Here is a 12,704-nt window from a genome sequence, read left to right on the forward strand (position 1 = left end):
ACATTTCCATGTATGCAATACTTGCAGTGAGTGTGTTAGTCTGCCTGACATCATACGATGCTGACACATAAAATCCTGAGTCTGATGAAGAAAAAGTAAAAACCCCATTTTGGCAACCATCCTGCTGCCCATTTACAGCATGATGCACGCTGTGACCCTCAGCATGGAAACACCACTACCAGATCAAGGCATGGCTGTTGGTGCTGGTGAAAGTGAGGGATTTTGCCTTATGTAGCTGTCTGGATGCCACCTCCTTCACTCAGCACTTCTCACAGTTCTTTGTCAGAGCTGCCTCATCTTCACACCGCCATGACTGAATGTAGGAGTCCTCCTCTCTGAACCACCCAATAATTCTTTCAAGGTTCAAAGAAATTTTGAATAAAGTGATCAGATATGCTGGAGGCTCCCCAAAATGCTGGGGTTTTTCGCAAGGTATCACTGTTCTGTCTGATTTTCTTACAGAACACCACTCTTACCCAAAGATGAGCCAAACTGTACACTTACTTAAATAGGCATAAATAAGCCATGTCTGCCAGTGTGGAAATGCCTCAAATGAAATTGTTCTAAAATAGGATTGTAATGTTTCTTTTTTTGGGATCTCCTAGGCAAAAGGCAGAGCTACTGCTGAAGCAGTGCACAGGTAGGGAGTCTGGTATTTCCAGGAAGAGACAGATTCACTTTGTATGCACTAAGAAATGTCACAGAAGAAATTGATAGGCCAGATTGACAACTCATTCCTAGATTACCTGGGAAGAACACATACTCTATTATATTTTGCACACTGTGATACATTCACAGTAGACATGTCGAGCAGGATGGGCTGAGTGATTACTCTACCCTGGCTTCTTTCAGCCTGGAAATCCTGGGTTAATGTAAAAAGTCCTCCCCTTTCAGCCAGACAAAAGTTTCTAGATGGAAGGAAACACGACACATCTGGGAAAACCTGGATGCAGGACAGCCACAGAACATTGACACATTTTAACTCAGAGCAATAATTTAGGCACCCATGTCACCAAACTAATTTCACTATGAAGTGGATAGAAAGAAGTACATAGTACTGTTGGTTTTGTCTTCTCTTTTTAAGGATTGTTGCTTCTCCCATTTTGATGCCATTCCTACTAGAACATCCTCTCACAACGTCACAGAATGCAAGAGAATTATATCCCGTAAACTACTTCGACTTTATTTTCTTTCTATATAAATCTTTCTATATTGAATATCTGTTCTCCCTTTAAAATTGTCAGTTCTGATCTGTTAGTTGTGGTTATTTTGGCAAAAATGTTAGTCTAACTTATTCTCTCTCAAATTTCTTTATCTGACAGTCATTGCTTTCTTTTCGGGGATTCCATTGCTCCCAGTGGAATACAGCTTGGAAAGCTAAAAAACAAAACCAAAAACAAAACCAAATGATTTGCATTAGGGGCAGTTTAAAAAAATGTACTAAGGGGGCACCAATAAAGTAATCACGTTACAAAGCTACTTAGGAAGAAGTGTGCTTTGGAAAATACAAAATCAAAAAAATAAATAAAAATCAGCATTAGCAGAAGACATATTCTATCTGACAAGAAAAAAAATAAATAATCCAAGCATTATATTTTGGATGCAACATATTTGCAGGGACAGAAAGAGGGCGAAGAAACATGCAAACTTGGCTAATCTTTGGGTAGTTAATACAACTTAATTTTATCTAAGCCACATGAATTCTTAAATCTACAATTTAGACTAGTTCCAAAGTTATTTAAGGCTTTTAACATCACCAGTCAGTGTATGCCAAAGAGTGCTAAAGATAACTGGGGCCTGATCCACACTCCATTTGTCTGTCTCTTCTAGTATTTCCATTCAGGGACTCCTCTTCCTTAATTTTCTTCAAGCCTGCAACCAGCAGCATCTCCTCTTGCCAGAGACATCATTTCTTCTTCCCCAGTCCTCAGATATACTAAACATCCTTCTTTTTCTTCCTCTCATTTCTTTCTCTGCTGAGGAACATCCGTCTCCCTAACAGCTAACAGTAGCCTCCAGTCAAATGCTCTGAGTTCCGCTCTGTCTCTTTCCCTTCATCCTGGCTTTCTTCTTAATCTCATTCCAGTTTCTTACTATGTGCAATTTACTCATTCAACAACACTTATCTCCAGCAACTGTAACTCATTCACATATACATGGCTGTCAAACCCAGAAGCTCTACTTGTCTCATAACAGGCAGAACCATGACTTTTAAGATCTGGTCCCACAGAATTTAGTAATTCATAGCAGTTCTTTTTTAATCCAAGCTAATAAAACACTTCATAATTTCATTAGCACATCAATCTGTGTAACAAACAGTATAAGATTCGGTGTGACAAACAGGATTACAGTGTAAAGAATACGACTGCCAGCAGCCCACCTGCAATCACTCCGGTGGTGCTGCAGCTTCCCACACACGCAAAATCTGTGCAAACACGCTTGCCCAGTGCTGCTATCACACTGCAAGGAGCAAGCCCACTCCCAGCTGCCTGTGCCAACCCAAGTTTCTATGAATATGAGTGGTGACCTGATCCAGGCTAAAGTTAGCTCTCACCCTTCTTCTCTTTTAGGGTAGTGATTAGTTTAAACGAGTAATTTTCCAATGCAGTTCACCACACAACTACAGAAAGACCTGTGCTGGCCAAGGGAAGGGAGTGGCATACGGGTGGAAAATGGGATAAATATTTTGGTGGCAATGCAGTTCTAATTTTTCATGGAAACATGACCAAACTTCCTCACTCACATTCACTGTGGCATTTCATCTCCTACACAGCCACCACCTTAGGAGCTGTTAAATCATGGAATTACAACCTTCAAGCACACAAATTTGCTCTTCCAAGATACTTGGGGAAAAAACAGCATGTAGACATTCAAGCAGCCATGACCAGACTGCATCCACTAACTGAGGTAGCTCAAAACACCTCTTCAGTATGCCCCTAATACTAATGCCTCAGCCTTCAGTCTACAAGCAAGAACATGAAGGAGAATGAATTAACCCATGCTACAGCTATCATGCTACACATGCTACAGCACAACTTCACAAAAATAGGAGTCATACCACAAATGCTGCCTTTTTATGCCAACTGATCCCACTGATTTTATTACTGGGCCTAAACCACTTGCATTATCATCAGCCTGCTCTGGTCTCAGCAGCACGTGGTAATATTATCATCCATTTAGCGCTACTCAGCAGAATGATGTTTCTATCAAAATATGGCAAAGAAAAGTAGCATGTGACACTGGATGTCCTCGCTGGTGTCCCTCCCCATGGGGCTGAGGGTCCCCAGCCTGACTGCACTTGCTCAGCCATGATGTAAAGACATCAAGCAGCCATGCAGACCAATGGGCAAGCTCTGCGTGCCAGCTGCAGAACTGTCATGTAGCACAACCCCTGCTGCAAAAGCCCTACTGTTTCCCATTCCTTGATATATTATATCATCTCACCACAAAGGTGTAACCACATCGGATATCTTGAAGCAGCGCAAAGTCATAAAAAGGGGATGAAAGTTGAAGACAGTAGGATTGAAAACTAAGTAGGATAGCTTAAGAAAAAATGTAATCAAGGTCCCACTTGCACATGACCACGAAGCTTTACCTATATGTGGTCGTTGACAAATGCAGTCACAAACCAAGTCTGAGCAACCTTTCAGTCTGCTGTATTAAGGCCTAATTCAAAGCCTACTGGCATTAAAGACAATCTTTCCATTAAAATCCAGTTAAGCTTTGTAACAGGCAAATGTTGCACCCCATATACGTTATCTCTCACTTCTTTCGCATCCCTGTGATGATGACCCAAGCCACCTTTACTGCACCTGACTTACCTATTTTGGATTTAACAATCTAATTTAAACAATTTATTTATAAACATGTTTCTATTTGTGTAAGTAATAGCCATAACATCAGCTTCTCAGTCCTCACATGAGGTCTGTACTTAACTGAAGATAACCTGCAGGTTAACTTCTCCAAAGTACTGTTATCTATAGCACTGCATTTGCTTTTCTGACAAAAGTGAAGCAGCTGTGGGGCTTGCTTCGCTATTGCTTTAACAAATTACCCAATGTGAGCAAAAGTAACAGTGGAATACTTCAAACAACCTGTCACTGAAGCCTTATGCTTCCCTGCTAAACATCATGTTGTTGAAGGCAGTAATCTGTAAGGCTCGCAGAGATGATTTGTTGGCTGTTTCTTTTAATGGCATGATAGATAAGCCATCTGGCAAAGGAAAATGCAGTTCCTCACTTTCTGGTACCAAGGAAACTGCTTTTTCCTCCTCTCTTCTCAGTAAAAGTCATAAGGCATTTTACTTACGGCATCCACTTGGACTGCTGACAGCACGACTTCCATCAGGATCAGCAAAAGCCCCAGATCCCTGCAGGGAAAGGTGAATAAACACGATATTATTGTTTTAAGCCAGCGCAAAACAAGCACGTGACAAAACTCTGCCGCTGAAGGTGACAATACAACTTAAAAAAAGTTATTTCCAAAGGCCTGCCGAGCGGAATTACTTACTGACAAACAAAAATAGGTGCGCAGGGAAGCTGCGAGATGTCCATTTTCGCTCCTTCCCTGCCCAGAGGCTCGGCTCAGGGCTTCCTCCCGCCGGATGGCCGCCCCTGCAAGGCAGAGAAGAGCCCGCACATAACGCCGGTCCCCCCGCCGGAGGTCTCCGGCCTCGGTGACGCCGCTGCTGGGCAAGGAGCGGCCCCACCGCTCTGGGAGGGGGAAAGGGGAGGGAGGGGAGGGAGAGGAGGGTGTCGCGCCGCAGCCACCCGCGGAAGCCCGGACACCGACAGGCCGAGCAAACCCCGCTCCCCGGCTGCTTCCCAACCCCAGCCCCAGCCCCTTCCGCCGCCCGGCCCCGCGCCCGCTCCGCACCGTTGCGCGCCGCGCTGCCGTGCCCTCCCGGGCGGCACCGGCGGTGTGGGGCGAGGGAGCGGCGCGCCTCCCCCCGCCACCCACCCGCGGCGGGAGCTGGAGGAGGAGAAGGAACTGCGGCCAGTGGGGAGCGGGAGCGGGCGAGGTTGCGCCCTCCCAGGCAGGGTCCCCGCCCGGGGGGAGGAGAGGGGGCTGCCACCGCCCATCGGCTACGGCGCGGCGAGTCCGTCGCCCCCGAAGCATTGCAGGCGCCGCGGCCGGCACGGAGGGGAGCGGCGCGCATGTGGGGCTGGCTCCGCGGAGCCCCACACTGAGCCGCCGGCGCCCCGCCGCTCAAGGGACGGACGGCGCGGTGTAGTGCGCGGCAGCATGCGGCTCTGGCTGGGCTTCGGGCTGCTGCTGAGCGCCGAGCTCAGCGCCGTGTCTGCCGCGGTGAGTACGCGGACGAGGGACTCTCTGACGGGGCAGCGTGGGGACGGGACGGGGTCTGCTTACGGTCTGCCCCACGCCTGCACTGCGCGGGGCCTCGGCTCTCGGGAACGCGGAGCGGCCAGGTGGGCTTGGCGGGGATGCCCGGCTGACCCGCGGCGCTGCGCCCGCTCGCCGGCCCCTCGTGGGCGCGGAGGGGGGCGGCCTCCCCCCGAGCTGGCGGCGCGGTCCCGGCTACAGCCGCGGGACCGGCCCCGCCGGCCGCTTGCCCTCCCACGGCTCAGCTCGGCTCGGCTCGGCTCGGAGCGCCGCTGGCTGGGGAGGGAGTATAAAGCGCGCACCCACCCGCGGCTTAAGAGTAGCGAGTTGTGTGTCCACGGTTAAAAAGAAAAAAGAAAGTTTTTGTAGGGAAAAAAGAAAAAGGAGAGGGAAAAAAGAAAAAATAATAGTTTGGTTGCTTGGATTTCAGTTGCCGTGCTCGCTGCCTTTGACCCCCGCGATGGGCAGTAGGCTGGAGACCAGGAAGGATCCTGATGTTGTTAATGGTTAAAGTTGAGTTTTGGCACCTCTCCCGATGGAGCAGATTGAGCTACAGTTTAAAATCGAAAGCATGCAAGTAGTCTGCAAGTTTTGCTAAGGGAGCTAATTTTATCACTGAGATAATAGCTATCCGCTGTCCTTAAGTTAAGGGACTCTCTTTCCTGAAGTGTTTGTGCTCTTCCTTCTGTACTTCTGAGTAAAGGGCAGTTGACATAATAATTTGAAATGGGTCATCTTTTCGTGTATCCTTGCTTTTTGCATTTGATTAGGTTGATGCTCTCCTGGTGAAATTCGGGGGTGCAAAAAGCTCATCAGTAGGCATGGGCAGATGGATTCTTGTTGTGCTTCCTGCTATAGATGTAGGATCTTGTACTAGCATTTTAATCAGTAGAGGAAGTATGGGAAAGGGTTATTTTAAACTTTTTTTCTGCCGTTTCAGATGAGATTAAGTTCTATGATGAACTATAATATCTCTATGTGACCATGGGGATGGTATGTATGCCTTGAATCAGCTGAAGAAATGCACTGAACTTGTGATGTCTTATCTGTTGCTCCTAGGCTGATAGTATCAGGCTTACTGTGGTTGCAGTAAATCACTCGGTGATGCACCTCTGACATGATTCACCCATCACTTGGCATTAAGCTGATTAAGCTGTATTCCTTTCAGGATATAATTAATTTTCATTAATTAAAGTCTTTTGAAGTAAATGATTCACATTTGCATTCTGAATTTGGTATTCCTGGAGGTATAAATACCTGTCTGTGAGATATGTTCCCATCTTGAGCTGTAAAGTGAAGTCATTTGGTAAACCATGGCTGTCAGTCAAAGACAGAAAACTATGTAGGGAAGAGGTGCTTATTAGAAGAAGATACAAACTTTAGAATCAGTTGTACAATTTCAGGTCTTCTGTTGTAACTCTGAAGAGGCTCTGTTTTAGAAGTGTCCTGTATATGTGGGACAGGTTGTTTTATTAATGTGCTATCCCTGGCAGTGTTCAAGGCCAGGTTGGACGGGGCTTTGAGCAACCTGGTCTAGTGGAAGGTGTTCCTCCCCATGGCAGGAAGGTTGGAACTAGATGATCTTTAAGGTCCCTTCCAAACCAAACCATTCTATGGTCCTATGGTTAAAGATTCCTTAAAATATAATCTGGTGCTTCATAATTAACATTATGAAGTTATCCTCATAATTAATTATTTTCTCTATGCTGTGCTGACTGCAGATTTACAGTTCCTATTCAGCACCACTGGGAAATACAAGTACACTGTGGAAGTTGAGCTCCTTGCAGTTTTGTTGCCTTAGATAAACTTTCAGCTGTACATGGGTGGCCTTTCAATCAATGCAATTCTGTTGGTGTTGTCCCCAGCTCCATGCTGTTGCCCATCATTAGCAAATGCCCTCAAGGTGAAGGAGACTGCTGTTGGCCTGCAGCATACCAGGGGCGGGTGGTGGTTGTGGGGTTTCTTTTCGGAGGTCCTTAAGCTAGTCTGATGGCTCTGAGTAAGTGTGGCGGGATGTACACCCGGGCAGGACCTCTCACTTTTTGGAGAGGTTGCAGAGCTGGCCCAGTGCTCACATTGTCCTCAAATGCGTTCCCACTGTTTACATTTAAAGAGTAGTTGTGTTAGCAGAGGACACCATGGTAGGCAAGGTTATATGCAGTACTGGTTGTGATAGGCTAAGTGGGGTGACCACTTTTCTCCTGCAAAAAGTCGTGCTGGTTCCCCAAAATAGCTTAATTAGCTACGTTTTTTAAAAACTTGTATTTGTGCAGCCACAGTCTTGTCATGCTCTTAGTTGCTCAGTGGCTTTCATCACAGAATCTCTGAGGCTGGAGGCCACCTTGGAGATCATCTAGTTCAATGCCCTGCTCAAAGCAGGGCCAGCTACAGCAGACTTCTCAACGCATGTCCAGCTGGGTTTTAGATATCTCCCAAGGATGGAGACTCCTCAGCCCCTCTGGGCAACCTAGTTGCTAGTGCTCCATCCCATCACAATAAAAAATGTTTCTTCATATGTGCATCGTGTTGTGCAGGGGTGACTAATTGAGACTTGAGACCATATCTGTGAATGCAAATGTAGCAGAAGCAGCTCGTGCTGTGTTGTTGTTGGTGATTCTGCAGTGTAACAGGGCTGGCAGAGTGAAAAATTGGTTTTATCGCTGACATATCCGTGATTAAATACATACAAGGAGATTTGGAAGGACTGCTCTCTCAGAGGCTTTGACGTAGCAAAGCCAGCCTTGAGCCAGCTACTGTCAGGATCACGTGCCGCTGTACAGAAAAGGGAGCTGCTCCCTTGCAGCTCCCACCGGTTGTAATCTGGCACTGTAAACCACATCCAGATGTGGCACTGGAAGCTCAGTGTTTTTTATGTTGACCAATTGTAATTAAAGTATTAATTATAGCCAATCTGGGCTTTTGTACTGTTCTGTGTTCTTTTCAGGAGATTAACTTTCAAATTGTAAGGAGAGCAGAGTGGAAGAAGGGGCAGTAGATTTAGATGTTTCCAGGTTAGGATGAGAGACTGCTCTCATGAGATGGTTACAGGAGAAGCTTGTTTTGATGAATCTCTGCAGGGGCTCTCATTTCTGACACTCTTCAGGCTGCCATTTCCTTTGAAGAAAGTCCATTTCCTAACATTAGTACTGCTTGGTTGAGAGATGACAATGCCATGGAAATCCCGGTTTCACATTTCTGTACCTTGTTGATGCCGCTGCAGCTCTAGTCCCTGTGCTTTCTGCAGCAGAGCAAGATTCTCCAGCTGTGCGTGAGCCCTGGGGCGAGTCATCTTCCAAATGGGTGGGCTGGCTGCCATGTACCCCTGGGGGAATGATGGAGATGCCCTATCTGGGCTTAGCAGTCTCTCTTGAGTTCCCAACCATCTCCCTTTCCACTTTTAGTGTTGGCAAAACAGGAGCTGGGCCAGAGCTGAGAACAAGCTCTGTCCAGCGACTAGGGGAAGGCAGGCCAAAACACTGATAGAAGTATGCATAATTTTTTCCACAAGGGCAATGCTGATTCCAGTAGTGCTGTTTGTGCTGAGCCTGTGGTGGCGGCTGGGGATGCGCTGGTGGGAGGCCAGGAGGTTCCTGTCCCCGTGCAAGCCCTGTCTGGGGAGTGGTGCCCTGTCCATAGCCAGGCAGAGGCAGCTCTGCTGTATCGCCCTCACGCCTTCCTCATGTCAACCCTCCTATTTTTGAATTGTATTTGGGACTGCAGTCTGACACACATAATTCTAGGCCTAAAAGAATAAATTGCTTCCAACTAATCTGAATAATTTTTTGGTTCCTTTTTCACTAAAAACATGACTTATTGAGATGAAGATGTACAGTACACATAAATCAAGAACAGACAAAAAAACCCCCCAAAACCACTGGGGCTTTTGGCTTGTGGCTGAAGAGAAGTCGTATGACCGAGTTTGAATGACTGGCAGCGCTTCACTTAGGTGTGCTTTTACTAGTGAAATAAGACTGCCTTCTGCAGCTATTGCGTCTAGGGCTGACAGCTGTCTTCGATGCTGAAAGAACTATCCCCTAAGACCATTTGGCATCTTTGTCCCTGAATGTCCTCAAGGACTTGTCAATACCAAGAAGATGTCCAAAAAACCCTGACAGGTTTTAATTCAGGATGGAGATGCAGTCACTTCAATTCAGAAAATGTGGCCAGAAGGAGAGACCCAAATGACTTCCAGTAAGTTAAGCACCTCTCAGGCTTGAAGGGGAATGGCACATGGGTTTGGTTTTGCCTGCCAGACTATGGCAGGATGAGGGAGGGTCTGACGAAGAGAAGTACAGCACTTCCCTTCCTCCTGTTGGAGTGAGCTGGATTGGCAGGAAGAGGTATGAGACCTGGGGTGTCCAAAAGTGTACCACAGAGGGCCATGAGAGCTTGGGCAGGCAGGTAGCCTTCCAGCCTGCAGGGAGGAGCACTTGCTGGGGAAGTGGTGGTTGTGGGTTTGTTTCTCCAGTCCCAGCACTGGGGAGTCATTTGATCAATATGTATCCAGAGCAAAATGTATGAGCACATCTGGGGATGAAGGGGCAGGCTGGGTCACTCTGGGGAACGTCCTTGTCTTTGCTGTCCTTCCTGTCCACTTCCCCTCTCCCTCTGGCCACCTTCTGTACAGCATCATGGCACAGGGTACTGTGAGAGAACAGTCAGGAGAACGTACCTGTTTGCTGCTGGCTGTGTTGGAGAATGCAGTCCCTGAGCCTCCCTGAGCAGTCAGTCCTGACTCATCTCTGTGAACTTCATTCCTGGAGCCAGCTGATGAATGTCAGCACACACAAGTGCGTTTCTGGACCATTATCCCAAGTAGCACAGTTTTCATTTCTGAGCGTTTGTGTGTATCAGATGCCTGCAGGACTACTGCAGTGTTTTATTGCAGCTCATCTGCTTAGCATATATAATCCTGGGGTACAATTAGGCTATGTAATGCCTGAGGTTATGCTGGGTGTATATACTGTCAGCTGCCTTGAGCAGGTAGAGAAATGTATCATAGCTGCTGCAGGCAGCTAAGACAATTGTTTGAAATGTCAGAAACCATCTCTAGGGATAGGCTTATGAATATTGTTCTTTTTATAGAACTAGACTAAACAAAGGAAGATCCAACAACCTCAACATGAGAATAAATTGACTTACTTCATCAGTGTTTGAAAGTTACATAGTGCTCCCTTCCCAGAATTTCCGTTGACTTTCCCATCACAAAGGCCCTTAACACCTTGCAACATTTGGTCAAAGGGAAGAATTTGGGCATGGGCTATGACCTGCTTTGAATAGCAGTCTGTGCCTTTAGTCAGTAGTTGAAGGTGTGAAGTACTGCAGCAATGTAATGGTGTTTGTGGGAAGATAAATTTTTGATTTCTCTGGATTGTGGCTGGCTGGAATTATTCTTGGTGATTTAATACATCAGAAAAGTAAGTGGCATTAGCCCTCCCAAGAGCCTTTATATAGCAGTATCTTGGACAATGTGGAAGTAAAATACAGAACAAGTTAAAACATTGTCAATATGTCAATTACTACCATTATGCCATTCTAATCTGAAGTGACTTGCATTAAAGGAAAAGGCAAATGTTCTTTATGAAGAGTATAAGTAAATAGTGCAAAAAACCACTGTCTGATGTTACTCTGGCATGTATAAACAGATAAAGGATGATTAAAGATTTCATCAGAGAAAAATTGTGTCCATTATAGCTTAAAGGTTTTATTTAGTATTGGGAAAAACATATGTATATAAGTAGGCAGGTTTGAGTAAATGTTTCGAAGACCAAAAACCAGACTGTTTAATCTTCTTTTATCTCTGACATATTCTCTCACAGAGGGAGGAGATTGTATAAACTTTCTAAATAGAAAAAAAGAAAAAGTACAGTATTATATATTTGAAAGCACTTTAGCTTCCAGTCCCTTCTACTTCTGCTATACTCTGTTTAGCTCTGGATTTACTTATTACCACTTTGACTGATCCAGTGTCTCAAATATGTGTTTTTTAGGAAACTTTTTGCTTTGTGCCTGCTCCCATTGCATTTCCAACACGGGTAAAAAACATTGTAAGCCTTAAGACTGTATTAGCTCTGCCTAGGGGTAGGAGATACCCCTTTTCACTTCTGATTTGCTAAGTCATCAAGCGTCTGAAAGCTTGTAATTCTGGGTTCCAGTGAGAATTGCTTTTGTACCTGGGCTGGGGCGTTTCAGTGACATCAGTGCAGTTGTGGTACAAGGTGCTGAGGCATGGGAGCAGGCAGCAGGTGCTGTGGGAGCCGGCAGCCTGGGAATCTGCTCGGGTGCAGATGAGTCAGCCTTGCCTCAGAGCCCGCAAAAAAACCTCCTTTTTTTTTTTTTTTGGCCTGGATTGCCTCAGAGTAACATAATAAGAAAGGCATGGCCAAAGATGAAATAAGGGAAGCCATAGAAGAGCTGGAAAAGGATGGGGTTTCTTTTTTTCCTTTTTTTCCTTATGTTACCTTCATGTCAAAAGGATGCTGTCCTCTCATGTGTTCTGAAATAAATGGCATAAGATTTTCCAACAGTGTGCCAACTTGATTCGTAGAAAGTGTAACTGTGTTTCTAGCAAAATAACTCAGCTATTTTTATGGAATTTTATGTAGGCTGGAGGGTTTCTTTGGGTGGATCCAGGAGAAGAACTACTAAACATCCTCTGTTCCCCTCCTTTCCTCTGCCTTTTCTCTCTACGTGCGCTCCTGCTGCCTTCACCTTTACTGCTGCTGGCAGACAGCCTCTTGCATGGTCTGAGGAAGGGTGTGCATCTTCAACAGAACAATGTAAAGGACATAACACAAAGTGCTGTCAAGTGTGTGGAGTAAACAAATTGTGAAGTAATAATTAATTTTCTTTCATCTTTTTGTGGCTTTCATCTGCTAGTATTGGTGACAGAGATGACATTTTGAGATGAAGGTTTTGAAGATGGCTCAGAGGGAACTGGAGGAAGAAATTATCAAAGTTATAAAATAAATACTAGAATTAGTTTAATACACAGGGATTAGTAGGAGGAATTAGAATATGTTCATTAAAAACCTAGTGAGTTAGATCTTTCATATTCAGAAGGGATGCAACCTTTTACAAATAAAGCGTGGGAGAAACTGTCCCATTATCCTGACCGTATGTGACAATGTATACCTTAAAGAACGTTTCAAATACTACAACTGGGAAGCAGAAATAAGGTCTTAGGTAAAGTTTGTCACCCCAGTGAAGAACTCTGTCCAGCTGTTGAAGTGGGAGCAGAAGAGATGCTCTGAAGAGCTCGATTTTGCAGACTCCATGTTTCATCTCTGAATTGAGATAAGATAAAAGCCATGAGTCAGTTCTAGATGTCAAACTTTTAAAAAAGGTGTTAGAGATCTGGT

The 12,704-nt window shown here is 45.6% G+C and overlaps 2 protein-coding genes across 4 annotated transcripts in view; one reads left to right on the forward strand and one right to left on the reverse strand.

The window, feature by feature from the left end:
* The window catches only part of COL4A2 (collagen type IV alpha 2 chain), a 139,754-nt gene extending 133,491 nt beyond the window's left edge, over nucleotides 1–6,263 (reverse strand). Inside the window, exons 1-3 of one of the 2 annotated variants that reach the window (XM_030477903.1) lie at nucleotides 4,876–4,970; nucleotides 4,510–4,613; nucleotides 4,309–4,369 (exon numbers count right to left, since the gene is read on the reverse strand). In XM_030477903.1, coding sequence (XP_030333763.1) covers nucleotides 4,309–4,369; nucleotides 4,510–4,553 — 105 coding nt within the window. In that variant the 5' untranslated portion in view covers nucleotides 4,554–4,613; nucleotides 4,876–4,970. Of the gene's footprint in view, nucleotides 1–4,308; nucleotides 4,370–4,509; nucleotides 4,614–4,875; nucleotides 4,971–5,370 lie in introns of those variants that run through there. The other variant, XM_030477904.1, reaches the window with a different exon arrangement.
* Nucleotides 4,901–12,704, forward strand: part of COL4A1 (collagen type IV alpha 1 chain) — a 124,487-nt gene continuing 116,683 nt past the window's right edge. The window contains exon 1 of one of the 2 annotated variants that reach the window (XM_030477906.1): nucleotides 4,901–5,307. In XM_030477906.1, the coding sequence (XP_030333766.1) occupies nucleotides 5,245–5,307 (63 nt within the window). In that variant the 5' untranslated portion in view covers nucleotides 4,901–5,244. The remainder of the gene's footprint in view (nucleotides 5,308–12,704) is intronic. The other variant, XM_030477905.1, reaches the window with a different exon arrangement.

The sequence above is a fragment of the Strigops habroptila genome, chromosome 2, assembly GCF_004027225.2.
Source record: "Strigops habroptila isolate Jane chromosome 2, bStrHab1.2.pri, whole genome shotgun sequence".
NCBI lineage: Eukaryota > Metazoa > Chordata > Aves > Psittaciformes > Psittacidae > Strigops > Strigops habroptila.